We start from the raw sequence: 2,234 nt of genomic DNA on the forward strand, positions 1-2,234 counted from the left end.
CAGTGAGTTCTGGCATGCCCACTTGCAGAGGAAGTGGAGGTGTCTGTTTTTAGCCTATCTTTGAGTTAGCCCTGCAGCCTTCCTGAGCAAGAAGGATAAGAGCTAGCTAGGCAAAAGGCACAGGTCCTGACCACTGGCACTGAAGGAGGGTGAGTGATTGGATCTGAGTGAAGCTTTGAATGATTTCTAAAACTGAGAAAAACTCCATCGCCCTTCTGCTCTGGCCAGGACACCTCGGAAAAAGGCTGGCTTCAGCCTCTGAGAGCTCTTCCCAGAGACTGGCACACCTTTGTAAACTTGAACGGAAGAAGCTGGAGTTAGAGGGAGCACAACAGCACAACCGAGTTAAAGACCAGAGTCCCCTGTACCGGTACTCTGGGGTCCTTTCTAGCCTCACCGGCCCTTGTGTCTTCCTTGAGGCACCGTAGTGTGGGACTGCTACCGCACAGGAACCAGAAACCAGACTCTGCAGAAGTTCAGAATCTGTGATTATGTAATTCTCTAGACCCCAGGAGGTGACAGGGAAGGCAGCAGTGTTCTCTGTCTCCCCCTACAATGACCCCTTTCTCTTGTTTCTGTCTCAGCAGGAGGTCTTGAGGATGGCAGCTGAGAATGCCTCTTTGCCAGAGTTCATCCTTGCAGGCCTGACAGATCAGCCAGGACTCCGCCTGCCCCTCTTCTTCCTGTTTCTAGGTTTCTACATGGTCACCGTAGTGGGTAACCTGGGCTTGATCACTCTGATAGGGCTAAACTCTCATTTACACACCCCGATGTACTTTTTCCTCTTCAACTTGTCTTTCATAGATTTTTGCTATTCCACTGTTATCACTCCCAAAATGCTGGTGAGTTTTGTCTCAAAGAAAAACATCATCTCCTACCCTGGGTGTATGACTCAGCTCTTTTTCTTTCTTTTCTTTGTTGTCTCTGAGTCCTTCATTCTGTCAGCAATGGCATATGACAGGTATGTCGCCATCTGTAATCCTCTGATGTACACTGTGACCATGTCTCCCCCAGTGTGCTTACTCCTTTTGCTAGGTGTATATGTGATGGGATTTTCTGGAGCCATGGCCCACACAGCATTCATGGTGAGACTGACCTTCTGTGCTGACAGCCTTATCAACCACTACATGTGTGACATCCTTCCTCTTCTGGAATGCTCTTGCACCAGCACCTATGTGAATGAGCTAGTAGTTTTCATTGTTGTGGGCATTGATATTGGGGTACCCACAGTCACCATCTTCATTTCGTATGCCCTCATCCTCTCTAGTATCCTCCGCATCAGCTCCACAGAGGGCAGGTCTAAAGCCTTCAGCACCTGCAGCTCCCACATCATTGCAGTTTCTCTTTTCTTTGGGTCGGGAGCATTCATGTATCTCAAACCTTCTTCCCTTTTGCCTATGAACCAGGGGAAAGTGTCTTCCTTGTTTTACACCATAGTGGTACCCATGCTCAATCCATTAATCTATAGCTTGAGGAATAAGGATGTCAAAATTGCTCTAAAAAAGACATTGAGGAAAAGTTCGTTTTCCTAATAAAGGGGAAATGTTTTGGAGTCATTCCTTTCCCCTTTCATATCTGACTGGGTCACCATGTGTTACACACAGTTAAATTTCATTCTTTCCTGGATGAATGAGTTCATCTTTTCCATTTGAGAGGTTCATTAGAAGATTCTTAGAGCTGCAGAGTGCTTTTTTGAGGGTCACCCAAATCAATTCTTATTATGAGAGTGGATGCAGATTTATGTCCCTTCCTGGAATGTGTATGTGTGTCAATTTCTTAGCATAACAGCGGCTACCACAGGTTTTATGTCTCAAACTGTTTGTTTTCCTTTATGGCTTAACTTTCTTCCTCTCTCAGGCCACAGAACGCTTCATTGCATCCTGGTCTAGGATGTCAAAGTCTGACTGTGACTGTAGAAATTTTATGCAACGTTTAAGAGCCAATTTTAAATAGAACTTTTTTTTTTTTTTGCTAGAAGGTAGGAGGTTTAGGATTTTGTTGAGATGGTCTTGGTTAAAAGGACAGAAAAATTCTTGAGGTATTTTACAGAGTTCAGAGGAAGTGTATTATGACGTAGAGAGTAGCAGCATGATACCTCCTTGAGACAGTGATGTGGACTCAGATGTTCCAGGGTTTGGGAATGATGCTGCCTAGAAGAACTTACAGAAAATGTTAAGCTTCCAAAGGATGGATGTTTTAGTTTTTAGGAAATAAGGCCCTCTGTATGCCAGGCT

General features: G+C 45.0%; 1 protein-coding gene across 1 annotated transcript; it reads left to right on the plus strand.

The window, feature by feature from the left end:
• The first annotated feature begins 581 nt into the window (after positions 1-581).
• On the plus strand, positions 582-1,532 carry LOC130872901 (olfactory receptor 145). Its single transcript, XM_057767270.1, has one exon. It carries the CDS (start codon positions 600-602, stop codon positions 1,530-1,532), a length of 933 nt encoding a protein of 310 aa, XP_057623253.1. The 5' UTR covers positions 582-599.
• Positions 1,533-2,234: the final 702 nt, after the last annotated feature.

The sequence above is a fragment of the Chionomys nivalis genome, chromosome 4 (genome assembly GCF_950005125.1).
Source record: "Chionomys nivalis chromosome 4, mChiNiv1.1, whole genome shotgun sequence".
In the NCBI taxonomy this organism is placed as follows: Eukaryota; Metazoa; Chordata; class Mammalia; order Rodentia; family Cricetidae; genus Chionomys; species Chionomys nivalis.